This window comes from Vanacampus margaritifer, chromosome 18 (genome assembly GCF_051991255.1).
Source record: "Vanacampus margaritifer isolate UIUO_Vmar chromosome 18, RoL_Vmar_1.0, whole genome shotgun sequence".
NCBI lineage: Eukaryota > Metazoa > Chordata > Actinopteri > Syngnathiformes > Syngnathidae > Vanacampus > Vanacampus margaritifer.
The window spans coordinates 3,149,815-3,175,310 of record NC_135449.1 but is presented as its reverse complement, the minus strand read 5'-3'; the positions used below and the strand labels follow the sequence as shown (position 1 = coordinate 3,175,310).

General features: G+C 40.8%; 2 protein-coding genes across 3 annotated transcripts; one reads left to right on the top strand and one right to left on the bottom strand.

Moving 5' to 3' along the window:
- The first annotated feature begins 606 nt into the window (after positions 1-606).
- Positions 607-11,005, top strand: znf646 (zinc finger protein 646). 2 transcript variants are annotated; one of them, XM_077551804.1, is made up of 5 exons: positions 607-802; positions 1,469-2,926; positions 2,993-4,004; positions 4,383-5,366; positions 7,139-11,005. In XM_077551804.1, the coding sequence occupies exons 2-5, from the start codon at positions 1,678-1,680 to the stop codon at positions 7,827-7,829; spliced, it is 3,936 nt and encodes a 1,311-aa protein (XP_077407930.1). In that variant the 5' UTR covers positions 607-802; positions 1,469-1,677; the 3' UTR covers positions 7,830-11,005. The 2 variants fall into 2 exon arrangements, with proteins under 2 accessions (XP_077407930.1, XP_077407929.1); XM_077551803.1 differs by having other exon boundaries at positions 1,469-4,004.
- On the bottom strand, positions 10,964-24,979 carry LOC144038939 (tumor necrosis factor receptor superfamily member 12A). Its single transcript, XM_077551810.1, has 5 exons — positions 23,504-24,979; positions 14,661-14,759; positions 14,308-14,451; positions 13,089-13,137; positions 10,964-13,006 (listed from the first exon to the last, which is right to left on the bottom strand). Exons 1-4 carry the CDS (start codon positions 23,583-23,585, stop codon positions 13,097-13,099), a joined length of 366 nt encoding a protein of 121 aa, XP_077407936.1. The 5' UTR covers positions 23,586-24,979; the 3' UTR covers positions 10,964-13,006; positions 13,089-13,096.
- Between the last annotated feature and the right edge of the window lie 517 nt (positions 24,980-25,496).

The following is a 25,496-nucleotide window of genomic DNA, read 5'->3' as shown; positions in this document are numbered from 1 at the left end:
ACAGCCTACCAAGAGTGAAGCAACTTGTGTTTACATGTCAAATACGGAATTGTATCCATTTTTGTAGATTAGAATTTGTGGCATGCAAAATGTTTGATGAACTAGAATGCTATAGAACTGACATTCTGCACAGCTTAAACAATGACGCTGTGCTAAAGTAAAAACAATAAAACAACCATTCATTCAAAATGTGTTGCATTAAAAAAAAAATCTACCTAAATAAATGTGCGAAAACAAGCAGTTCTAAAATATTGTAAACGTTTTGTACTTAAGTTAAGTACATAACAAATGCACTGTACTGGAAGAAAATATATTTATATATATTTATATTTTTATTTTTTGGTTAAATAAATCTGTATAGAGACTGTAATTTTTCGTCATGACAAGCACTTATTTCCACCAAATCCCTTTAAACATAAACAGGAGAATAAAACCTTTTCCTGTCACTCTTCCTGATTTCACTATTTAAAAATTAAATTAAATGTGTTTTAAATATATAGTAGATAATAACAGTGAAATACAAACAATTCGACTGAGCCTGCGTGAGCGCCAATAACGGTCTTTTTGTTGATTTACACAGATTTTATTTTTAAATAAGTATTTCTCCGTGGGGAAGTATTTAGCGGCTGCACATTTCCTGTTCCCTAGCAACAAGAGCAGTGTGGAACTGGGCATTAGAAGAATAAGACAATTGGAAGAAGAGAGTGTCTTTGGATGAATATGCATCTTAAAATAAGATGATTAATTAGCCAATCAGGAGGCATATATATACCCTGGAATGTGCGAGGAGTCGATATTGGAGGTATTTGCTTTGCCACAATTGCTGACTTCGCGCTTCCTGTCTCTCTTTTTTTTTTGCTGCAATGTTTGTTTTGCTAGCTAAAGAGGCTGCTAGCATGTCGCGACGCTAACGCTGGTACTAACTAGCGCAACGCATTCACCTGCGCTCAACTCATGCTTGTTTCCACAATCTTAGCAAGCGTGTAGTTACGCGGAACCGTTTTAGCGGTGGTGTTTTAAAAAAAAAAAAAAAAAAAAAAAAAAGAGGGGAAGGGGGGCGTTGGTTTCCTGATTTTTTTTTGGGGGGGGGGGGGCACAGCTAATCTAATTAGCCTACTAGTGCTAGGTGTCACTTATTCTCTAATTACTAACTCCATAGTTTACAAAAAAGTCCACTAAAATCCCTATAGGTTGAGTAGGGAATTTCAATGTAGTTAACTATATACTATAGTTTAGTTGGTCAAATAAAAAATAGTTTTAAGAACACAACTCCAGCCATCGTTTGCATTTATTGCGGATGGCGGGATGGAATAATTCAGATCTGCTTCCTCCATCCCCATTTCAAACATGGTTTGTTTTGTCTGGTGTTTTTGATATTTTGTTAATTTGGTTTGAAATACACAGTGACTGTGTTTTGTCATGACATCTTAAGAGCTCATAAATGTTTTGTCTCCCTGCTCTCCCATAGGCTGGATTCATCATCTACTCTATGGCCTCTCTGGACCCCCTTCGGACCTAAACAACTGTTTTCTGTTGTGTACGGACAAGAAAAACATCTCATGTATTATCCTCCTACTTCCACTTTACACCCGGTGCGCTTATTTCGGTCTTCACCGTCATGACTGCGCACGGACCTCCGATTTACCGCGCAAACACTGCGAGCTGACGTGCCCTGACATGACCACGCCCGCCGAGCACATGAACGCTCACCTGGAGCGAGAGGAGGAGCGCAAATTTAAATGTGACGAATGCGGACGCGGCTACCGGCACGCGGGCAGTCTCGCCAACCACAAAAAGGCTCACGACGTGGGCTCGTTCGAGTGCCACCTGTGCGGGAAAGACAACTCCAACGCGTTGGCGTTGAAAAGTCACATGCGGAGTCACACGGCGCGCAAGAAGCACACCTGCTCGCTATGCGGGAAGGCTTTCCGCCTGGCGACGCAACTTGCCACGCACGAGCGGGTTCACCGTACCTCGCAAACAAAGAATCAGGAAGTGGAGTATGAGCATGAAATGGCAAATAATCATTGGACGGTTGGGATTCAAATGGAAAACGGCGAGTTGGAGGTTTATCATCCGCAGTGCGACACGTCCGACGCCGCCGCCGCCGGGCGACCGTTCAAGTGCGACTTGTGCGACAAGACGTACATTCACCTCCGAAGCTTGAACAACCACAAGAAGACTCATCAGCTGGGAATGTTTGAGTGCACCGTCTGCTTCAAACTCTTCAACAACATGGCGGCGCTCTACAGCCACCAAAGGACCCACAAGGTCCGAAACGGCGGCGGAGGCGGCGGTAGCTTAGCATCCGGCTTCTACACCAACTCCACACAAGAGCAATTCTCCCCGAAGAGTCCGGACGGTCCCGTCAACTTCTGCCATTTATGTCAGGTTGCGTTCCCAAGTGACGAGGAGTTCCAGGAGCACATCCACATGCATAACTCTTCGTCGGCATCTTTTGGCCTGCAAGACAACGCGGCAGCCAGCCACGTTATGACCTACAACGTTACCTCACCGAAATCCAACTTTTATTCCGCTCACATCAATCACGCGCCTTCTTTGCCGTCAGTCGATAATCATCAAAGTTTTCATCCTCCGCATGGAGCTCACATGTATTCCAACTGCTCTAATAATCAAACCTCTTCCAACTGCTCTCAGGGAGAACCGCCGCACACGGACGCCGGCATCCTCCGTCTGAACGCGTCCGAGATGGACCAGCCTTCCGTCGCCGATTACGACCAGCCTTCCGTCGCCGATTGCGACCAGCGTCCCTTCAGTTGTCAGATCTGCGGCAAGAGTTACCGCCACTCGGGAAGCCTCATCAACCACAAACGCTCGCATCAGCTGGGAGTGTACGAGTGCGCCGTCTGCCGGAAGACGTATCCCCACCTGGCTGCGCTCAAGAGTCACCTCCGCTTACATAAAGGTCACAAAACCTCGTTCGACCCCGTCCAAGAGGGCGACTGGCTCACATCGGAGCGCTTTTCTCCAGTCAACCAGCAGGGGGTGCTCTCCTCACGACAGGACGACGGTGCTCACCTTGCGCCGGACTTGGATCAGGAAAACGGCGCCACCTACCACGATCATCAGCACTCGGCCCCGGACACGAGCACGCGGCTACCTCACTCCGAGCACTCGATGCAGAGGCACATGTGCGCCGACTGCGGGGACACTTTTGCCGACATCGCCGGGATCATGTCGCACGCGTGCCCCCTGCTTCAACAGTCGCACCCGAGCGCCGAGCTCGGCGCCAACGGGAGCTTTGCCGGCAATGTGGCGCAGTTCCACGGACTGAACGTTGCCAACCGGCAGGATTTCTTTGAGCAGAGCTTTGGAGAAAATATAAGCGGCGAGCATCTGAACGGCGAAGAAGACGACGGCGACCTTTTTCAGTGCTCCATTTGTGGAAACAGCTACAGCAGCATGCGGGCCCTCAGGAGCCACCTTCGAGGACACACGCAGTCCCAGTCCGCCGCCGCCAGTTCCGGACCCTCGTCCATGTCCTCTCAGGAGGGGGCCAAAGACGACGAGCACGGCGAGATGATGATCTGCAGTACCTGCGGGGAAAGCTTCGCCAGCCGGCAGGACTTGATCGGCCATCAGCTCGTGCACGTCAAGCACCGAGACGAAGACGCCGTCGGCGGGAACGAGGGACCAGAACGCAAGGAGGAGACGCAAAGTATCATCTGCGGCCGCTGTGGCATTTTCTGCACGAGCTGCCATCATCTCGAAAGTCACGACTGCGTAGCGGAGAAGAAAGAAGAACCGGCAAATGGCGAGGAAGCGGAAGACAAAGCCGAGGACGGCGGCAAGGTCAGGAAACACGTCGAGGACCGCCGGCACCGATGCGATCAGTGCGGCCGCTCGTACAGACACTCCGGCTCGCTCCTCAACCACAAGAAGTCCCACAAAACAGGCGTGTTCAAGTGCGGCGTGTGCCAGAAACGCTTTTACAACCTGCTGGCTCTTAAAAACCACCAGAGGTCCCACTTTGACGTCAAGAGGTAAGACACGACAAATTCACATTCATGGCATTTTTTAGAGTACGCCGATAATCCCAAACCCCCCCCGTTTTTTTTTTTTTTTTACTGAAAATGAATATCGGCTTGAAATATCGGTTATCGGCCTCCTTCACTACTAATAATCGGTATCGTCATAGATGCCGCAGGAGGTTCTCTCAGAGAAGTTGTTTGGGGGGGGGGGGGTAGCGGCAGTAAACAAAATGTCGATTTCAGGGTGAGAAACTCGTTCCATACTAGGTGTGCTCACCAAATAAGTCTTAAACAGAGATTGGAAAAAAATTCTGCACAAAACGTACTCGAGCCCCAATCGAGAATTTTCTCGAATCGTTACTGAGCTCATTCGTCATCTCTCCCTTCCAGGCATTCGTGCCACGAGTGCGGCAAGGCCTTCAAAATCCAGAAGCAGCTTTTGATCCACCTGAGGCGGCACAGGGAGAACCGAGCCAAGATCCAAGAGCTCAACAACCAGATCCACAGCCTCATGCGGATGAACGAGTCCGAAGGCGAGGACGCCCGAGAAGCGCCGGGACGAGAGGCGGCTGCGGCGGCGGCGGCAGTCAAATCGGAGCAGGCGGCAGACCGGCGGCCATTTTCCTGCGAGCAGTGCGGCCGCACGTACCGCCACGCCGGCAGTTTGGTCAACCACAAGAAGTCCCACCAAACCGGCCAGTATTGCTGTTCACTTTGCGGCAAAGCGTTCTCCAATCAGCTGGCGATGAAGAACCACCTGCGCACGCATTTTGCCAACCCAAAGCATTCTTGCCAAAAGTGCGGGAAAGGCTTCCGAGGAAAACGCCAGCTGTCGGCCCACGTCTGCGCGGACTCCCGCGCGGGCGGCGTTCGGGGCTCGCGATCCCGAGCTTCAAAGTGCAAACGGTGCAAACGGGCGTTTCCTTGCGACGAGCAACTGGCGGCCCACGCCTGCGCCGCCGCCGCCGCCTCGCCGGCAAGCCACAAGGAGCAGCGGACGTTCTCGTGCGACATTTGCCAGCGCAGCTACCGGCACGCCGGCAGCCTCCTCAACCACAAGCACACGCACCAGACGGGCCACTTCTCCTGCACCGTCTGCGCCAAACCCTTCGGCAACCGCATGGCGCTGCGCAACCACGCGCGCTTACACACGCAGAAGAAGAAGTTCGCGTGCCCGACGTGCGGGAAGGCCTTCCGCCTCGCCAGCGTCCTGCGCAACCATCACGAGGTCCACGGCCGCGCCGGCGCACGCTTGGGCTGCCCAGCGTGCGGGAAGAGCTTCCGAGGACGCTCGGGACTCAAGAGGCACCGCTGCCGCCGAGGTCAGGGAGAGGTCGCCATGCGGACGGGAGGGAGCCCAGACAAGTGCTTCACGTGAGTCGCCGATTACTCGTGTTTGTTGACAACAGTACCGATTAACGCGAAGGGTGACATTGCTTAAAAGTGATATCGCGATATTTCAAAGAAATTTGCGCTGAGCATGTTTTTGACGATATTGGTCATAATTACTGAACAATAGATTTATTTCGGAATAATAGCATTTTTATTACACACAATATTTAAGCCACCTTTTTCCCCAAAGTGCAACTGTACACCGCTTGAAATGGATAAAAAATTTTTTTTAAAAAAAAAAAGGCCAGGTAGGGAATTCCCTGCAAGGTCTAATCGTAACATAACAGCTTAAAGCTTAATGAATAAATACAAAGTAAAAACAAACATTCAGAAATAAGTGCAAATTGCACGAATCATGAAAGTCCGTTATTTTCTCCTGTGTCGGCAAAAAAAAACAAAAAACGTTAGCTTTTAGCTATTTTTGCTCTACCGCGAGCGTTATTTTACCGCAATTGTCTCTGATTGGTCAATATGAAGAGCGGGAAATTCTCGGCCCGTGATAGTTTTGTAGACATTTACAAGTGGTTATGAGTAACGCAAAACGTGCACGTTTCAGGCAGCCGCGCGGTCGCAAACGTGCGCGCCATCTCGCCGAGGGCGGACGCGCACACAGGGAACACTTTTAGCTTAGCGGTTAGCATTGGCGATTTGTTTGTCTCGGCCAAACAATATGCCGCCGTTTCCGTATTCTCCAACCACTGTCTGCTTTGAATAAAAATAAAAATAGACAAAAGGAGTGCGTCTTCTAAGGAGTGCTCCAGCAATGCTGGGTTGAAACTTTTGTTGACTTTTTTACGTCGAACCACGCGAGCTGCGTTCGTCCTCCTCGTGTGCCTTCAGCCGGCTCTATTCGGCATCGTTAAAGCTCGACTACGAACGCACAGCACAGCGTGGCTCGGGGAGTACATCGGCTGTCTCCCAAGCTGAAGGTCCTGATTTCGTTCCTCAACCCTTGAGTGACTTTTTTTCCAATTCTTTATTTCTCTTCCAAGTGTCAATATGAGCCCGCTCTAAAACTCAAGTCTATTTGGTCCCACTCTAAATAGAGTCGAATTTACTCGACAGAAGTTACTGGGTCGGAGGAAACGGATTCATTGTGTAGTAATGTGTGTAACCTTCGGGTGACCCCTGGGGTTGACCTACATAAGGATTGTCAACTTGAGGTAGCAGGGTACTTCCAGGTGGCCCAAAAGGGTTTAGTTAGCACTGAGTGGACCTGAAAAGGAACCCCGACTGGCTTGACAAGTTTGCTAACATAACTATGAGATTAAAAAAAAATTAAAAAATCATTTCCAGTTTAATACATTTCGTAGAACCTTTATTTGGACGTACGCCGCCATTGTTATTTACGTGGGACGTGGAATGGCGGCTGGCCTCCGTTGCGTTCCTAAAGGGACGATCAAAACTCGGCCATGACGAGGGTGACGCTCCCCGATCGCATGTTGTTCCTTTAGGAACGCGACGAGGCTTACCTTGCTTATGTTAGTAACAAGTCGGGGCTCCTTTCAAACAAGGATGAAAATTTGCGTGTTTGGGTTTTGCGCCGCCAGATAAACCCCAAAAAGTGTCGATTTATTTTTTTATTTTTTTGTTGAAACTGTTCTGAAATCAGAGTGGATGTCATAAATGGTTGTTGAAAGATCGCAACACTGCCTGGTGGCGTAGTTTGAAAAGGGACGCCTGCACACGTCGCCCCCTCCTGGAAAGAAATTTTCCCAAGCTGCCTCGGTGATCCCGCCCTGTCGCTCCCGCAGGTGCGACCTCTGCGGCCGCTCCTACCGCCACGCCGGCTCGCTCCTCAACCACAAGAGGACCCACTCGGAAAACCTCCACCACTGCAGCCTCTGCCTGCAGACCTTCCCGGACCCGCCGGCGCTGCAGATCCACTCGCAGATGAGGCGCCAGTGCTGCCCCGAGTGCGGCAAGACCTTCTGTCTGGTCTCGCACCTGCGCAGCCACATGGAGGCGCACGGCAAGGATCGTTCGATCAACGACCCGGGCTGGACCGAACCTTTGTCGCACCTTCCGCAAGGCGAGCCGGCGGAGAGAAGCCACGTGTGCGAGCACTGCGGCCGCCGGTACCGGCACGCCGGCTCGCTCCTCAACCACAAGAACAGCCACAAGACGGGCCGCTTCTCTTGCGGCGTTTGCCACAAGGAGTTCTCCAACCTGATGGCGCTCAAGAACCACCGCCGCATCCACACGGAACCCAAGCGCTACGAGTGCCCGGAGTGCGGCAAAGCCTTCCGCGTGTCCACGCAGCTCGTTTGTCACCGGCGCATCCACAGCAAAGAGAAACCCTTCGCCTGCGCGCCGTGCGGCAAGAACTTCTCCAGCAGGTCCAACCTGCGGCACCACCAGAAGTTGCACCAGAACCACCTCGCTTGCGGCAACGTCGCCTCTTTGGGCTTGGATGCCGATCATTTCATGGGCTCTTTTCTTTGAAGTCTCCGCCCCCACTCGTACCTCCGACTCACAACTTGTGAAATGTCGCCCTCGCGTCTCTTTGCCTTCCTCACGAGACAAAAGCGACCCGTAAAGCGCGGCCCGCTTTGGGGTGTTGAACTCTTAACGTTTACGGGTGAACAGAATTTGACCTCGTCTAGACTTTTGGGTCCGACTCGGGCTGGGCAATAAATCAAATTACTTTGTTTAATCTTCACGTTAAAAATCGAATCGTTTAAAATGTTCTAAATCGTGAAATCAAGTTTTTGTCTTCTGGAGTATTACAAGCTGTTGTTCTTCTGTTCGGTTCCGTAATTTTGGGTTGTTTGCAATCAGGGATTAAAAGCAGCACATCTGTTAAAAAATCAAGTCAGGTTGATTTCCATTTGTGCACTTCTAACTTCTAACACCTTTTTTTCATTATTTTTTTTTTTTAGTGCAGCTTAATTTTCATAAGGGATGTTTTGGCCCTTCTGTTTTAGAATCAGCATACATTATTGTTGTCTGAACATTTTGCACAGTTATTATTTTCGAATGAATGAAACCTCTAAATGAATGTTGTTTTGGGGTTCATTAGACTTAAATCGATTTAAAATCGTAATCGTCACATTTCATTTTTTTTTCCGCCATCTTGCCGCCCAGCCCGAAAGTCCAACTATTCGCTGTTTCAGCGCTTGGACGTTCAAAAACGTTCGAGAAGGTCAAACGAGGTCCACCTGTAAAGGATTTTTCGGTTCATCCTGAAATGTATTGCCAAGACCTTTTTTTTTTTTTTTTTTTTTTTGAGGGAGGTGTCATATTTGTGAGTGCTTGAAGGACTGATCACGTCACAAACCTCCTCGTTAAAAAAAAAAACACGTCAAATACCTCATCGAGTTCATGTGATGGACTTCAGTCTAGTAAATCGCTGTTTTTACCGATAAAGTTTTTAAGTGTCATATTGTTCAAAGTTACATATGTTCTTGTATGACTAGAGATTTTTTAAAAATGTTGTTAAAAAAAAAAATGTTTTGTGTTAACCTTTTAAGACCTCGATTGCAGGAAATCATCACAAGTCCAAAAAATAATTTTGCGAACTCTTCAACTTGACAGTATTAAAAGTTGTGGCCGGCACAAAATGGCGGCGATGGCTTATAAATATGTGTCATATTTTTTTGTGTGTCTGGGTTAATTTTCGATTAGGATTATATTATAAAAATCCGATTTGTGATCGTAAAGGTTTTTCCCGCCAATCCCTGAGAGAAAAAGTAAACGACATCATTCCGTTTTGATCTTATTTTGAAAGTCATCATTTTGAGAAATATTTGTAATGACTTCGTTGCATGCAGACCACAAGTTTACACGAGCTCCTCAATTTGCTCTCGTGCTCAAGTGTCTTTTTTTGTCCGGCATTTTCTTTGCCTTATTTCCCACGCCTTTGAAATACCTCGTAGATTCTGACACTGTTAGCGCAACAAGCCTGACCGCTTTTTTTTTTTATTTGAGGGCGACTTGTTTGCAGCCTTGATTGTATTTGCACACGTAGACGAGGAGGTAAAATGTTGACTCGCGTGTCCTTTTTTTTGTTTTCCAATTCAAGCAATAGCTTTTCTGTGCTAAACAAGTAAAGGAAGTGGCGGCTCACACTGGAAGGGAAACAATCATTTATTTTTGCCTTCATAAAACTGCTTTGTTTCTTCCCTTCTGTAAAATGCAATTGTTCTTCTAATGATGTGATATCCTTTTATTAGCATTTTGCTTTTTTTCTCTCCAAATAGATGGCTTGATTTTTTTTCTCCGTCTTTTTGCAACAATTTTTCTAACATTGCACTTTTTCCGCACTCTTTCCTTGACTTGATCATTTTCTTTAAAATTTCAAATAAAATACCTTTATTATGGTAATACGTGAAAAATGTCCTAAGTAATATTTCCTCTTTTTCTCCACTTCATAAATTGACGTCTTGCTTCTTTTCTTTTTTTTTTTCATGAAAAAAATGCAACTTTATTCTGCTGTTTTTTGTTTTGTTTGTTTTTTGTAATATCAAAACTTTTTTTTTTTCAATACTCCCAATAACTTTCTGGTAGTTGTCCTAACTTTAGTTTCTCTCCAGTGTGATCCCACATATCATCCTTTTTTTTCTGGATTTTCCACATATCATTATTTTTCTTTTTCTGGATTTTCCACATATTCTTTTTTCCTGGATTTTCCACATCTCATTCTTTTTTCTTTCTTTTTTCTGGATTTTCCACATCCCATTCTTTTTTTCTTTTCTTTTTTTCTGGATTTTCCACATCTCATTCTTTTTTTTCTTTTTCTTTTTTCTGGATTTTCCACATCTCATTCTTTTTTCTTTCTTTTTTCTGGATTTTCCACATCTAATTCTTTTTTTCCCTTTTTCTGGATTTTCCACATCTCATTCTTTTTTTCTGGATTTTCCACATCTCATTTTTTTTCTTTCTTTTTCCTGGATTTTCCACATCTCACTCTTTTTTTCCCCTTTTTTCTGGATTTTCCACATCTCATTCTTTTTTCTTTTTCTTTTCTGGATTTTCCACATCTCATTCTTTTTTTTTTCTGAATTTTCCACATCTCATTCTTTTGCACCAAACACAAGATGCGTTTTGCAGACTATTTATGCCACTTTTCTCCCATTATTTAAAAGTTTGTAATATCACTGACTCGTACTGTAACCTTTTGTGCATGTTGCCATCGTAGGCAACATGCAAAGCAGCCGATGCACATTAAAACTAATATTTAGTTGTTATTTTTTCATGTTTATATTCTCATTCTTTGTCTTTTGTGGCACTTCCGCACGTTCCTCTTCGCTCAACTCGACTTTCCACTGGATCTTTTTGTACACTTTCTTTCTTCTGTAGGAGAACTAGAAGTGCTAGATTAGTTATTGTGTAATACAATATGGGGGGGGGGGATGACACCTCATGTAATGGATTACAAGTGCTCTGCTCAGTATTTAAGTCCTATTTATATACTAACTATTTTGTCACTGAAGTGTCGATTTCTACTTTGTTAGAAGCTCGTTTAGGATGGAAGCAAAATAGTGATTAAAAGAACTTGCCGATGAACACGCGTGGGTTTCTCGTTTGTATTCTTTTTTTCTTCTTCTTTTTTTTTGTATTCAAACTCACTGCAAGCGTTCAAGTTAAAACATTTTATTGTGAAAATACATTTTGGTACTCAAAAGGAATGAGGGGACTTCATTAGGTCAAAAGAAGCCAGTGCATGTACACAACATTTTATATACATTTAGAGGAGGAGAAAAAAAAAAAAAGTTTGAAAGACGTTAGTTAAAGTCACGAGCTGGCCTGGTTGAAGTTTTGACAAATCGAAAAATCTTCACTCTAAAGTCCCTTTTGCAAATGTGCTTCACGACATAGCATAACTTCTAATGTTAACCAAACACACTCAAATATATTCATCTTTGTGGGAATTCTGTACATTGTTTTAAACTATAGGGGGAAAAAAATTCATTTATTATTTAAATCAACAATGAGGGGGTATTAAGGCCACAATGGAAAGAAAACAGCACCGTATAAGATTAGAGTGGATATAAAAAGTCTACATGCAAAATGACAGGAAAAGCCTACTGAAGCAGCTAAACTTTATCAATTGAATCGTACAGGCAATCAAGTCACATTTATATAAAGTTTGGGAATGATTTGACTTGGTCTCGTATGTCATTTATAGATTAAAAGCGCCTGACATTTGCACACGGGTGTGTAGACTTTTTATACCTTAAAAGTGTTGCATACGGATTTTGTGCCTCTTTTAGTGACAAAAACAGGGGAGAGAGAGAGAGAGAGAGAGGAAAAAAGTCATTTAAAGACTAACAACAAAGGAGTATTGGGGCCATATTGGAAGCAAGAAAATTTCAAACAGCCTACTAGAACATCTGAACTTTTTCTACAATTAAGTTGTACAGGTCACGGTGGAAAAAGTTTGGGAATTATTATTATTGGTCTCACTTTAATAATAATTAAAAAAAACCACAGCATTTTAACTAATTTGCTCCCAAAAACATATAAAAGCGTTCTATTCTAGTTCCAAAGACGTATTCATATGTTTTTTTTTATGCTAGAGCTTAGAGAATGCTTTGATGCAGCTGAAAAGGGACGTTTGAAGAATGGTGGTCATTACAGCAGAGTATAAGAGATCAACCAGGGCCATCTTGCATAAAGCTCTTTTTCTCCACTGTTTTCAACAGATTTGTGAATCATGATGAAACTTCCAACTATTCTAATGCTAATTGCTGCAAAATGGAAATGGATCAAAATATATGTATTTTTTTTCCTGATGAAAGAAGAGACTCTAATCTTTGTTTTGGTAGGTTCCATGTTTTTATAGCAATAGAACATAATATTATATGTGTCTTGCGAAATCAGTCAAAATCCAGTGAAACGGCCAGGAGCGAAGGGGGTTGCTTCAGTGAAAATGGCTAGTTAAACTGAGGGAGTGAAGAATTTTTATATCCATATAGTCTGATCAAATGAAAAAAAATGATTTTGTAAAAATCATTTTCTACTGTTATCTGTTTTCAATGTTCTCACTTTTGCAGTCATGCGGCCCAAATAATCCTTTGGAAGAAAGAAAGTAAAAGTTGTCAGTATTGCGATGGCTACAGCCTCCTTTCCCGCGCTGGATCAAAGACGATTGGAATCGATTGGATCCGTTGCGGGTCGGGAGTGAGCTTAGCCGTGTGTGGTGTGTGATTGGGTCGGCCGGAGCCGCAGTAACAGTGCACGATTGTCTAGAGAGAAGAACGCTCCACTTCACCTAAACATTAGCTACATTCAAACAGCGCACTCGCTGTGTTGTGCCCCAACAGTGTGTCCCGCCCGGCCGCCCGACCTTTGACCTCTTCATACTTACATTCATGCTATTACGGGACGTAACAGCCCACTTGCAGGGCTCCAAGTGTTCATTCTAGCAGGGGGGGGGGTCGTCGTTCAAAGGCACCCGAGCGCGTCGTCGCCGTTTGTACAGTTAAATAAAGTTCTTTAAAAAAAAAAAAAAAAAATTGGTATTTGCTGTCAGGGAAAGTCCTGTGGTCGGTCAGAGTAAACAATGGGCGGTCCGGAGGGTCCCTGGGTTGGGTTGGGTCGGGCCTGGGGGGGGGGGAGCTGTCGCCGCTTGCTTCTTTCTGTACGTCACACGGGTTCGATTCCAGAGAAAGACGAGGCTGCCGACCAAGAAACGGCAAATATTAACGGGCTCGTGCATGTCATGTTTTTATCGCATCCCGTGATATAAAAAGTACTCACTGAAAGGTTTAAGCTTGGTAAAGTGGCCCTGCAGTTTCTTCAATTGGTTCTGTGGCAAAAAAACAAAAATAGGTTCATGTTTTTATTACAACAAAACGTGCTCATGTTTGCTAGCAACACTTTTATTATCCTCCAATGTCACTCAAATAAATAACGTTGCTTTAAACCACATGCAATGTGCACGATTATGAGCAAAGATGCGTAACACATCCTTAAAACTGCTGTTAACAATAACCCCCTATGGTCTAAAATTAACCCAATGTGGGTTGAAAAATAACCCAATATGGGTATTAAAAATAGAAACCCAATGTTATGACCCATATTGGGTTAACCGTCACCCAATAACAAACCAATGTAATAACACAATTTGGGTTAAAGGTACCCATTATGGTTATTAAAAATAGCAACCCAATATGGGTTTTAAAAAAACAGTATGATAAGACAGCGTGCGTTGAAAGTAACCCAATAAGGGTGTTAAAAATAACCCAATATGGGTAAAAAAACAACAACAAAAAAAACAATGAGGTAACAACCGAATATTGGCTAGAGTTTAACCCAAAGGGGTTAAAAGTAACCCAATATGGGTATTAAAAATAGAAACCCAATGTGATAATATAACCCAATATGGGTTTACCATCATTCAATAATAAACCAATGTAATAACACAATTTGGGTTAAAAGTAACCCATTATGGTTATTAAAAAAATAACCCTATGAGATAACCCAATATGGGTTTAAAAAAAAAACTGTATAGCAATTTTTATGAAAGTAACCCAATAAGGGTTAAAAATAACCCAATGATATAACCCAGTATGGGTAAAAACAATTAGAACAACCGAATATTGGCTAGAATTAACCCAAAGGGAAAAGTAACCCAATATGGGTATTAAAAATAATAACCCAATGAGATAATTACCCAATATTGGTTAACAGTGACCCAATATGGGTTTAAAAAATAAAGCAATGTAATGATAACCCAATTTGGGTTAAAAAATAACCCAATATATATGGTTTTTTTTAAGGTAACCCAATGAAATAACAGTGTAATAACAATTTGCATTGAAAGTAACACAATATGGGTATTAAAAAATAGTAAGCTAATTCAGGTAAAAGAAGAAGAAAAAAAAAAGAAGAAGCTTAAATGTAACCTAGCTAATACGGTTTTCAAAAAACAGTGATAACACAAGTTTGGGTTCAAATATGAGCCTAAAAAACGTACCTCGGAGAGGCAGTTTGTGCGACTTGCGCCGATGCACCAGGACGCCGATCATGAGCGCGGCGCCCACCAGGATCACGGCCAGCACCGAGAAGCTGCTGATGGCCGCCAGCTTCCACGCGTCCGACGTCTCCTCCACCAATTTGCCTGCCGTGGGCAAAATCCGGCAACTTCAAAGTTGGAAATCAACGGCAGCGCAAAAGCAGGAAGTCACAAAATGGCAGGTCAGTTGGGAATAAGGAATTTCAATGGAGTTTGGGAAAGATTGCATTTGAGGATAACCCTCCATTTAGTGCAAGCGGTTTGGAAGACGTAGTGGAGTGAAAGTGGAAGTTGGTGCTGACGTGTTGCCTCACATGTGTTGCACGACGGCGTCTTGGGGTACTGCTTGCAGGACGCGCACGGCACGCACACGTCCAGGTCGGAATTCCAAAATTCCGAGATGCCGCACTGACCTGCGCACAGGTAAACTTCACATCAGCTTACGGTATGTTTTTTTTTTTTTTATGATTTTCCGCAACACAAAAATTTTGTGTAAAACACAATTGCATGCTGCCATCTAGTGGCCAACAGATGGATCACACCCAAAATAATTAAATTGATAATCGTGCTCATAAAGTGGTAGAAAAAAAATTCTCGCAAAAAAACCCTAAAAGCTCACATTGAGACGAATGACATTTTCTTCCATGCCCGCTCGAAACGCCACTAAAATCTCATCCAGCTGAAATCGTCCCGTCGTCAGAAGTTGCCGAGAACACGCGAGCGAGTTTGCGGGCGGGGAAATCTTTCCTGTAGTGCTGCTGACGCAAGATACAAACGGAGAGAGCAACTTTTTGCGAGCGTGTGTGTGTGTTTGCACAAAGCGCTTCCTTGGGATTGTTTGTGTCTCTTCCATGAAACGTCACCGTGATGAAAACAAGATGGTGCTTGAGGGGGAAACTTCCTTCCCGGCCGCCTGCCGCCGACACAATGGAAGACTTCATTTGTTTGCATGACAGCCAAACACATGAACGCTTCAATGTGTGGCCACACACACATTTTTTTTTTTCTCTACTCAATTTGTTTGGATTACGCTGCACTTAATACCAGAAAGTGATTTGTTGAAAAAACTTTTTTTGCAAGTAATGAAAGATTTTTTTAAAACATAAATGTTGAATATTTTTAAAATGATGGCACATTTTGAATAGTTAATTTTTTTTTTTTTTGAAAATATTTTGGATGTATTATTAACCATTTTAAATACAGTAGTATTTTTTTTAATTTGTTGATTTGCTTTCAAATAAATAAATAAATATATATATACGTAAACAATCAATCACAGGGCACTTTAAATAATGCAAAATTTGTAATTCAGCATTTCCATTTTTTTTTACTTTTTTTTTTAATTAAACATTACAATATTCCTAATGAATTGTTGAACTTTAAAAATGTGTAAATCAAAGAATTTTGGGGTATTTTTTTTTAAAACTAAAATTGAATACATAAAAAAATAATATGATAAATCAATCATTTTAAATATTTGCATTTATTAAACATTGATGTAATTGTACAAAAATGTAAATATATTAAACACTAATAAATATGAAACATTTTATTTTTAATGCATTAAAAGTATATTCAAACAATTATTATAAATTTTAAGTCGTTTTATTTTTTTGTACTTCAAAAGAAGCATGAAGTATTTTAAATTGATTGAACGGCGGAAATATTTGTCATGTTTATTTTGGCCTCATGTAGCTGAAGGTGCATTTGTGTTCCAGTTGTTGTATAACAATAGGAAGACGTCGCAAATGCCCAAAAAAATAATAATTGCGCACAACAGAATTTGTCATGGCGATAAGATGGACTAAACAATAGACTGCTGACACTCAAACCCTGCGTCATCCTTCCTGACTCATCCACTTGCAATGCAACTTTGTTCCCTTTTTGGCACCGCCAAGATAAACTCTTGACGTGTGTGTGTGTGTGTGTGTGTGCTCCAACTATTATTATTCTTATAAAGAAGCTGGAGATAAATAATGGCATGTTTAAGGCTAGAAACAGCCTGATGTAAATAATAGGAAGATTAAAAGATGGACATGATGTATAGTCAGACTTAAAAAAAAAATATGATAGTGAGATTAAAAATGATATGGTGTATATTAAGACTAAAAATGGCAGCATTATAGTAAGATTTTAAATATGATGTATATAGTAAGATTTAAAAAAAATGTCATACGGCATTTTCTTAAATGGCATGATAACAAAAAAAACACCATGTATATAGTAAGGTGTTTTTTTGGTGTTTCTTTAAATAAAGATTTTTTTTTTTCTAAATAAATGACATGATAGTATAGTAAGGCATTTTTTTACCCAAAAAACGAACATGTAATGTAAGGCGTTTTATTTTTCCCCAGAATAAACGAACATGTACAGTGAGGTGTTTTTGTGTTATATATTTAAATATAGAAATTTTACAAATAAAATTAAATACATTTTATTTGTTTAGTATTTTAAGACCATGTATATGAAGGCGGGGGGGTCTCCCAAAAAACAACCATGTATAGAAAAGCGTTTTTTTTTTTAAATAAAATAAACACCAAATAGCAGTAGTAGTAAGGCGTTCTTTTCTCTCAAAAAACGACCAAAACGTAAGGCGTTTTTTAAATAATTTTTTATTATGTATATATAGTAAGGCGTTTTTTCTCTCTAAAAAAACAACGATGATGATCATATTATGCTGCTTAGCGATGAAGTGTGTTGATTGCTGTTTGCGGGGAATAAAAGGCACAATTATTCTAGCACAGTATATCAGTCTCTGTGTATTCATTGTTACCGCCGATCACTCACGATCCTGCATAAAAATATAAAGGTGTTTTCCACAAAACATATAGTAAGGGTTTTTTTTCTCTAAAAACAAAACAAATATATATATATATATATATATATATATATATATATATAAAACGACCGTGTATAGTAAGGCTTTTTTTTTTTTTTTTTACAAACGAACAAAAACGACCATGTATGGTAAGGCGTCCCCCCCCCCCCCCCACAAAAAAAACGACCATGTATATATAGTAAACCCCTTACTATACATTTTTTTTCAAATGTATAGTAAGGCGGGGGGGTTTTCGCCCAAAAAACGACCACGTATAGTAAGGTGTTTTTTTTTCTTTTAAAAAAAAACGACCATGTAAGGTGTTTTTTTTTTTTTTTTTCGCCAAAAAAACTACCATGTAGTAAGGCGTTTTTTTTTCTCACAAAAAAACGACCATGTATAGTAAGGCGTTTTTTTTTTGGGGGGGGGGGGGTTTCGGCAAAAAAACGACCATGTAATAAGGTGTTTTTTTTCTCACAAAAAAACGACCATGTATAGTAAGGCTTTATTTTTTTCTAAAAAAAAAACACACAAAAACGACCATGTATAGTAAGGCGGGGGTTTTTTCGCCAAAAAAACGACCATGTAGTAAGGCGTTTTTTTTTTTTTCGCCAAAAAAACGACCATGTAATAAGACGTTTTTTTCTTTCGCCAAAAAAAAACAAACATAAAAAACGACCATGTATAGTTAGGCTTTATTTTTTTCTAAAAAAAAACACACAAAAACGACCATGTATAGTAAGGCGGGGGTTTTTTCGCCCAAAAAACGACCATGTAGTAAGGCGTTTTTTTCTTTCGCCCAAAAAAACAAACATAAAAAACGACCATGTATAGTAAGGCGGTTTTTTTGGGGGGGTTTTTTCGCCCAAAAAACGACCATGTAATAAGGCGTTTTTTTCTTTCGCCAAAAAAAACAAACATAAAAAACGACCATGTATAGTAAGGCGTTTTTTTTTCGTCAAAAAAACGACCATGTAATAAGGCGTTTTTTTCTTTCGCCTAAAAAAACAAACATAAAAAAACGACCATGTATAGTAAGGCGGGGTTTTTTTTGTTTTTTTTGCCAAAAAAACAACCATGTAATAAGGCGTTTTTTTTCTCACAAAAAAACGACCATGTATAGTAAGGCTTTATTTTTTTCAAAAAAAAAAAAAACACACAAAAACGACCATGTATAGTAAGGCGTTTTTTTGGGGGGGGTTTTCGCCCAAAAAAACGACCATTTAATAAGGCGTTTTTTTTCTCACACAAAAACGACCATGTGATAGTAAGGCGGGGGTTTTTTCGCCAAAAAAACGACCATGTAGTAAGGCGTTTTTTTTTTTTTTTTTCGCCAAAAAAACGACCATGTAATAAGGCTTTATTTTTTTCAAAAAAAAAAAAACACAAAAACGACCATGTATAGTAAGGCGTTTTTTTTTGTTTGTTTTTTCGCTAAAAAAACGACCATGTATAGTAAGGCGTTTTTTTGGGGGGGGTTTTCGCCCAAAAAAACGACCATGTATAGTAAGGCTTTATTTTTTTCTAAAAAAAAACACACACAAAAACGACCGTGTATAGTAAGGCGGGGGGTTTTAAAAAGCGGGGGGTTTTAAAAAACGACCATGTAGTAAGTCGTTTTTTTCTTTTAAAAAAAAAACAAAAAAACTTTTTTTCTCAAAAAAAACGACCATGTATAATAAGGCGTTTTTTTTTTAGCCAAAAAAAACAAACATAAAAAACGACCATGTATAGTAAGGCGTTTTTTTTTTTTTTTTTTTTTTTTCGCTAAAAAAACGACCATGTAATAAGGCGTTTTTTTTATCACAAAAAAACGACCATGTATAGTAAGGCTTTATTTTTTTCAAAAAAAAAAAAACACACAAAAACGACCATGTATAGTAAGGCGTTTTTTTTGGGGTTTTCGCCAAAAAAAACGACCATGTATTAAGGCGTTTTTTTTATCACAAAAAAACGACCATGTATAGTAAGGCTTTATTTTTTTCAAAAAAAAAAAAACACACAAAAACGACCATGTATAGTAAGGCGTTTTTTTGGGGGGGGTTTTCGCCAAAAAAAACGACCATGTAATAAGGCGTTTTTTTTATCACAAAAAAACGACCATGTATAGTAAGGCTTTATTTTTTTCTAAAAAAAAACACACACAAAAACGACCATGTATAGTAAGGCGGGGGGTTTTAAAAAACGACCATGTAGTAAGTCGTTTTTTTCTTTTAAAAAAAAAACAAAAAAACTTTTTTTCTCAAAAAAAACGACCATGTATAATAAGGCGTTTTTTTTTTTGCCAAAAAAAACAAACATAAAAAACGACCGTGTATAGTAAGGCATTTTTTTTTTTTCGCTAAAAAAACGACCATGTAATAAGGCGTTTTTTTTATCACAAAAAAACGACCATGTATAGTAAGGCTTTATTTTTTTCAAAAAAAAAAAACACACAAAAACGACCATGTATAGTAAGGCGTTTTTTTGGGGGGGGTTTTCGCCCAAAAAAACGACCATGTAATAAGGCGTTTTTTTTATCACAAAAAAACGACCATGTATAGTAAGGCTTTATTTTTTTCTAAAAAAAAACACACACACAAAAACGACCATGTATAGTAAGGCGGGGGGTTTTAAAAAGCGGGGGGTTTTAAAAAACGACCATGTAGTAAGTCGTTTTTTTCTTTTAAAAAAAAAACAAAAAAACTATTTTTCTCAAAAAAAACGACCATGTATAGTAAGGCGTTTTTTTTTTTTTTTTTTTTTTTCGCTAAAAAAACGACCATGTAATAAGACGTTTTTTTTCTCACAAAAAAACGACCATGTATAGTAAGGCTTTATTTTTTTCAAAAAAAAAACAACACAAAAACGACCATGTATAGTAAGGCGTTTTTTTTTTTTTCGCTAAAAAAACGACCATGTAATAAGACGTTTTTTTTCTCACAAAAAAACGACCATGTATAGTAAGGCTTTATTTTTTTCAAAAAAAAAAACAACACAAAAACGACCATGTATAGTAAGGCGGTTTTTTTTGTTTGTTTTTTCGCTAAAAAAACGACCATGTAATAAGGCGTTTTTTTTATCACAAAAAAACGACCATGTATAGTAAGGCTTTATTTTTTTCAAAAAAAAAAAAACACACAAAAACGACCATGTATAGTAAGGCGTTTTTTTGGGGGGGGGTTTCGCCAAAAAAAACGACCATGTAATAAGGCGTTTTTTTTATCACAAAAAAACGACCATGTATAGTAAGGCTTTATTTTTTTCTAAAAAAAAACACACACAAAAACGACCATGTATAGTAAGGCGGGGGGTTTTAAAAAGCGGGGGGTTTTAAAAAACGACCATGTAGTAAGTCGTTTTTTTCTTTTAAAAAAAAAACTTTTTTTCTCAAAAAAAACGACCATGTATAATAAGGCGTTTTTTTTTTAGCCAAAAAAAACAAACATAAAAAACGACCATGTATAGTAAGGCGTTTTTTTTTTTTTTTTTTTTTTCGCTAAAAAAACGACCATGTAATAAGGCGTTTTTTTTATCACAAAAAAACGACCATGTATAGTAAGGCTTTATTTTTTTCAAAAAAAAAAAAACACACAAAAACGACCATGTATAGTAAGGCGGGGGGTTTTAAAAAGCGGGGGGTTTTAAAAAACGACCATGTAGTAAGTCGTTTTTTTCTTTAAAAAAAAAAAAAAAACTTTTTTTCTCAAAAAAAACGACCATGTATAATAAGGCGTTTTTTTTTAGCCAAAAAAAACAAACATAAAAAACGACCATGTATAGTAAGGCGTTTTTTTGGGGGGGGGTTTTCGCCAAAAAAAACGACCATGTAATAAGGCGTTTTTTTTATCACAAAAAAACGACCATGTATAGTAAGGCTTTATTTTTTTCAAAAAAAAAAAACCACACAAAAACGACCATGTATAGTAAGGCGGGGGTTTTTTCGCCCAAAAAACGACCATGTAGTAAGGCGTTTTTTTCTTTCGTCAAAAAAAACAAACATAAAAAACGACCATGTATAGTAAGGCGGGGGGTTTTAAAAAACGACCATGTAGTAAGTCGTTTTTTTCTTTAAAAAAAAAACTAAACTTTTTTTCTCAAAAAAAACGACCATGTATAATAAGGCGTTTTTTTTTTCGCCAAAAAAAACAAACATAAAAAACGACCATGTATAGTAAGGTGTTTTTTTTTGTTTTTTTTTCGCCAAAAAAACAACCATGTATATAAGGCGGGTTTTTTTCGCCCAAAAACGACCATGTAAGGTGTTTTTTTTCTCAAAAAACGACCATGTATATAAGGCGGGGGTTTTTCTCACAAAAAACGACCATGTAGTCAGGCGGTTTTTTCAAAAAAAAAAAATAATTAATTAATTAATTTAAAAAACGACCATATTAAGGTGTTTTTTTTCTCACAAAAAACTACCACGTATAGTAAGGCGTTTTTTTTTTCCCAAAAAAACCAAAACATAAGAAAAAACGACCACGTATAGTAAGGGGTTTTTTTTCTATAAAAACAAAACAAATATGTATATATAGTAAGGTGTGTTTTTTACGTTAAAAAAAAGACCAAAAGAGTTTTTTCCCCATGTATAGTTCATTTTTATTAAGCCGTTAATTAGTAGCGTAATTAATTCATCTAATTAACGCATTGAACTGACAGACTAAAGACTTGAAAATGAAAGGTAAGGTAAGGTAAAAAAAAAAAAAAGACATGATGTATAGTAGGACTAAAAATGGCATGATGTATATCAAGATGAGAATAAAATGAATAAAAATGTCATGTGTGTAGAAATGCCATACAGTAGTGGAAAAATTACTTGTTCGACACACATACTAAAATTTGAAAGTTGTTCCAATTTAACCCAAAAATACAAGTTTTGTTTTTTACAAATTTGTGCAAGTGCAGCAGGGTGAGTTTGTAATGCGTACAGCGGTCGAGCAAAAGTAGCACAAGTAGAGGAAGAACTCCGGGAATGCCCAAGGTCACCACCGCCGGCAAGGAGCGTGCGTGGGCGTGACCCTCAACTGACCCCGAGCCACTCCACCAAAACCACGTCCGCACCACAACATGTCGCAAAACAACTTCAGGTCTTCACTGCCGAACTGTCACATCACGTCACGTGTGGACGCGTTCACGAAAACTGGGATTTTTCTCCCTGCCCGCTGCGAGCATGCGAAACCTGGCGCCGGCCTGCGCATTCCTGACGTTGGGGAGTCTCGTTTTTTTTTTGTTTTTTTTTGGGTGTGGGGATGTTGCGTTTTGTCATACAAGAGACGGCCGGGGGCGGAGCAGCAACAACAGCAGCTGATATCCAGATGTGCGGCGAGACTCGGATTCGTGTTTGGAGTGGCGCTGTCCGACACGCACACACACAAGAGCGACGCTTGAAAGCATCAGGAAATGATCTGAAGGCGAGCAAGCTGTGTTTTTCTCTGCTTGCTGTCCTCCGCCGGGATCCAAAACAAACAACTGCGCTCAAATCTTGTATTAAGTCAACTTAGGGTACATTGCTGAAGCAACCATCTCCATTTACTACATTTGGAAGTGGGATTATTTTCATGTGGCATACAGATAAAGACAGTTTTATCGTTTTTTTTAGCACAAGCTTTGTAAAAATGTTTGGTAAATATTCAATATGACAAACAACAGAGTGATGAAAGCACTGATTTCACACTGTCCCTGAAGGCAACAATATCCGGCACTTAATTAACTTAAATTAAGTGTTGCCTTCACTGACAGTCTTAAATCAGAACTAACACATGGCTGGAAGGAACGACAGATCAGCAGAAAGACAGTTGTGCCCATTTCACATTGTCCATGAAGGCCACCTGACATCTACCTAATACAGCAAGTCAGATGTGGCCTTCAAGGTCAGTCCAAAATCAGAGTAACGGCCATCCATCCATCCATGTATATAGATGGCGTCAGGAAAGCAGTGCCTTTTTAAACTATCCCTGAAGGCAGCACCTGATATTTTATTATAAAATTGTGAAATCAACGTTATAGCAGCTATAGATCGCCAGACAGAGTGAGGAAATCACTCATTTCAGACTGTGCTTGAAGGCAACACCTGACATACACTTTATTTTACAGTAGCTTAAATGCGATGTTGCCTTCAGGGTCAGTCCGTAATGATAGATAGATTGGAAGGGGGGTCTTTCTTTCGTCCCGAGTCGTGGTACGTTACTTCAGGGTGGACCAAGACTCGGTGGTCGTCGGGGCATGTGGCGGATGATGGCCGCCTGAAATCAGGCCATCGGAATGCGGAACCGGTCAACGCTGTAAGCCGGTAAAGGAAACGCTTCACACACACACTTGAAGTACACACAGCCAAAGTCAAATCAAGCAAGTCCAACTTACTTTTTTGTGCGCGCACGCCGTGGAAAGCGCTCAGCAGCGCCACGAAAAATCCGCAAATTGTGCATAAAGCGTGGGAGTCCATCGTTTAAAAGTCGGCGTTAAGTGTGCGCGCGCGCCCGATACACACCTTCCACAATAATAATAATAATAATAATACAAATAATTTAAAATAACTAGAAGGAGAAAAAAAAAAAGTTGACGCGAAGAGCGACGAGCTCGCGGTGGTCGTCAGCATGGAAAAGTGAACATCACGGAGTGACTCACCGGGACCACTGGGCTCCGTGTTTTTACACACTGCACACTGGAGCACACACCCACGCTCGCACGCACGCGCACACACGCCATGAGTCATTTCCTATCCAACTCCACACTGCTCCACTTCACTCAGGAAACTCCACCAGTGGACTTTTTCCTCGTCTTTTCCCACATAACTGTACATGCACACAACAAGCTAGTGGACGCGCGCGCGCGCAAAATATTTCACTTTTTAAACGTCTTATTCGATTCTCGCGTATTTTACTCACGGGGGTGCGAGAGGGTGAGGGACCTTGTAGTCTGGATTCAATCGTGTTCTCATTGTTATTACCACGCCTGACGACGTCATCCCTGCTGCCTGCCAACACACACACGCACGCACAGTGGAGAACAGCGCGCGCGCAAAAAAAAAAAAGAAAAGAAAAAAACTGATGACATCCAATGGAGCAACGTGCTTTGTTTTGGGGAAAACTTCAATAATAAGCTTATGGCGCGTCCTGCAATAACAGGACACGCCACATGGGGTGGAACAGAGGAGTAGTGGTTAGCACGTCCGCCTCGAGGTTAGAATCTGGGATCGTCTCTCTATTTCACAAATGCATGCAATCATGAATGTTAGGTTCGTTAAATTACCCACAGGTGTGAATTTCAATTGAAGTCATCTTGTTTCCTAAAACCAAAGCACGTTGCAAAACAAAAAAGACCTGCTCCAGAAGGGAAACCATAACAAGTTAGACACCTAGCTCTGTACAGCAAAAAATAATAATAATCACGAATTACATTTTTTTTTTTCACTTAAGAGCGTGACCTTCTCACTTCGTAAAGATGCAAGTGTCCCTGACGCAGAGTGGTGGTGTTATTAGCGTCTGGGGTTAGGGTGTAGCCTCCTGCAAACGTGCAAATATGCAATAACAAGGCAGTCAACTCATGGCTGCTCGGCTCCAAACATCTGGAGGTGTGCGACACCACCCGAGTTATTAGCGCCTGCTTCAAGGCTGACAATCTTCCTCAATTACAATATGTCTTCTTTTTTCTTTTTTGCAACAGTATTTTGTGTTCATTTCGTGACATTCCTTTTGGCTGCTTATCATGTACAATCAGATTTCAACCTCTATCCATTTATGACATTCGAACATGCCTAGTATCATGCTGCATTCGAGGGTAGTCGGAAGTCGGACATATCATATTTGGCGAAAGTAAACAACCAAAATGGCGGGTAAGTGATAAATAGTTTTTTAATTTTAGTTCTCAAAATTCATTTTGACCTCCAGCAAACTTGCTTTCTCGCAATTTTGCTTCATTTACTGTTTTTAATCTTATTTCATAAGCATTCCATACAGTTTAGTAGTTCACTGTATAATTTCATACAGGGAGGTACGTTGTGTTACGTCAAGTTATGTCGAATATTTATGAATGAAGAAATCTATCTAGTTTTATACTCGAGTTTTTGTGTTTTACCATTCACGCTCTGTTTTCTGTGTGCCGCCATTGTAGAGTGACGTCACATTATAGTACGTCGGTGAAGTCGGTGTCCTTTTGCTGCATTTGCAGATGGTCGGAAGTTGGACTTTTCCGAGTTCAAACCAGGAAGTGTGTACGGGTACGCCCCCATGAACTCGGAAATTCCAATTGCGAAGTCCCGACTTCACGACGGACCATAATGTGACGTCACTCTACAATGGCGACCCCTTTGGAAACACACACCGTGAATGGTAAAACACAATTTACTAGAGTGTAA

Excerpts from the sequence above, each read along its gene's own strand:
- znf646 (XM_077551803.1), top strand. The coding sequence starts at position 1,678 with ATGACCACGCCCGCCGAGCACATGAACGCTCACCTGGAGCGAGAGGAG. Across the intron at positions 4,005-4,382 it reads TCCCACTTTGACGTCAAGAG|GCATTCGTGCCACGAGTGCG; the intron begins GTAAGACACGAC and ends TCTCCCTTCCAG. Across the intron at positions 5,367-7,138 it reads AGCCCAGACAAGTGCTTCAC|GTGCGACCTCTGCGGCCGCT; the intron begins GTGAGTCGCCGA and ends TCGCTCCCGCAG.
- LOC144038939 (XM_077551810.1), bottom strand. The coding sequence starts at position 23,585 with ATGGACTCCCACGCTTTATGCACAATTTGCGGATTTTTCGTGGCGCTG. Across the intron at positions 14,452-14,660 it reads GACGCCGTCGTGCAACACAT|GCAAATTGGTGGAGGAGACG; the intron begins GTGAGGCAACAC and ends TGCCCACGGCAG. Across the intron at positions 13,138-14,307 it reads GCACAAACTGCCTCTCCGAG|AACCAATTGAAGAAACTGCA; the intron begins GTACGTTTTTTA and ends TTTTTGCCACAG.